General features: G+C 26.6%; 1 protein-coding gene across 1 annotated transcript in view; it reads right to left on the bottom strand. All coding sequences in view use genetic code 6, as the record gives it.

The window, feature by feature from the left end:
• Positions 1 to 1,043, bottom strand: part of TTHERM_002653390 (kinase domain protein) — a gene marked incomplete at both ends in the record, with an annotated part of 2,685 nt that overhangs the window by 1,001 nt on the left and 641 nt on the right. The window contains 5 exons of the mRNA XM_012795576.1: positions 1 to 201; positions 284 to 302; positions 360 to 473; positions 550 to 608; positions 679 to 855. The exon at positions 1 to 201 is cut by the window's left edge and continues 126 nt beyond it. Of these exons, the coding sequence (XP_012651030.1) occupies positions 1 to 201; positions 284 to 302; positions 360 to 473; positions 550 to 608; positions 679 to 855 (570 nt within the window). The remainder of the gene's footprint in view (positions 202 to 283; positions 303 to 359; positions 474 to 549; positions 609 to 678; positions 856 to 1,043) is intronic.

Here is a 1,043-nt window from a genome sequence, read left to right as displayed (position 1 = left end):
AAACAATTCCTTTTAACACTATTTAAGCTTCCTTAACCTTTAACCTCTCTCTTGGAATGAATTTTGTCAATCCATCAATTATGTATCGAAGCTATTTCTCATAAGCAAGGTTTTAGAAGTCTGCATTATATTGCAAAGGTTAGTGCTTGCTAAAAACTAAATTCGCTTAAAATCCTGAAATCATTGTATATAACAAATAACCTATTAACCAAAAAAAAAAACATTTACAAGAGATACATCTATAAATTCATGAATGATTAGAGTGTATATTTCAATAAATTACCTAAAGAACATGCTTCACTCTTCAAATTAATATAATAAATTTTTAAAATATTTATAAGGTTTTATCTATAAAATACTCTTTGACTTGGTTTTTACTTTACAGCTACTCCTAAGTTTTTGTATTCCTAAGAGTAAATATCAAATTTTGAGGGATCATAACATTCTGGAGCTTGGAATATAACATTTCCTTTCTTTAGATGAATTTATATAAATATAAATAAGTATCATAGCTTCATTTCTTATTTTGAGATGTAAAAAGGGCTTTACATATTCATCAAAAGCATATCCAGATTATTAAGTGAGATTATCTGCAAGTCCAAAATCAGCTAATTAATTAATTTTATTAAATTTAAGATTAGAACAATACAATCAATCAAATATCAATGAAAGATTTACAAACAACTGCGTTTCCATTGTAATCAATTAGGATATTATCCATCTTCAGATCATTAACTAAGCATTTCTTAGAATGAATAAAGTAAAGACCCTCTGCAATATCCTTTGTGTATTTAATAGCAGATAACTCATTCAATCTTTCATTTTAGGTATTCTTAATAATATCACTCAATGTTCCTATTTTTTATCGAGATATTCCATTTAATTAATGCATTAATAGATGGATGCTATAAAATTTTGAAGGTAATGAATGATATATACCTAAACATTCGGTAAGGACTAAGAAGATATAATCATTTCCTTCTATCTTGTGTAGAAGATTGGCTACATAAGGAGAGCCCTTGCATTAATTGAGCATTTTGATT

This window comes from Tetrahymena thermophila (genome assembly GCF_000189635.1).
Source record: "Tetrahymena thermophila SB210 genomic scaffold scf_8254808, whole genome shotgun sequence".
Classification (NCBI taxonomy): domain Eukaryota; phylum Ciliophora; class Oligohymenophorea; order Hymenostomatida; family Tetrahymenidae; genus Tetrahymena; species Tetrahymena thermophila.
Note: the sequence above shows the minus strand (reverse complement) of the source record. Positions and strands in the feature narration are given on the sequence as shown.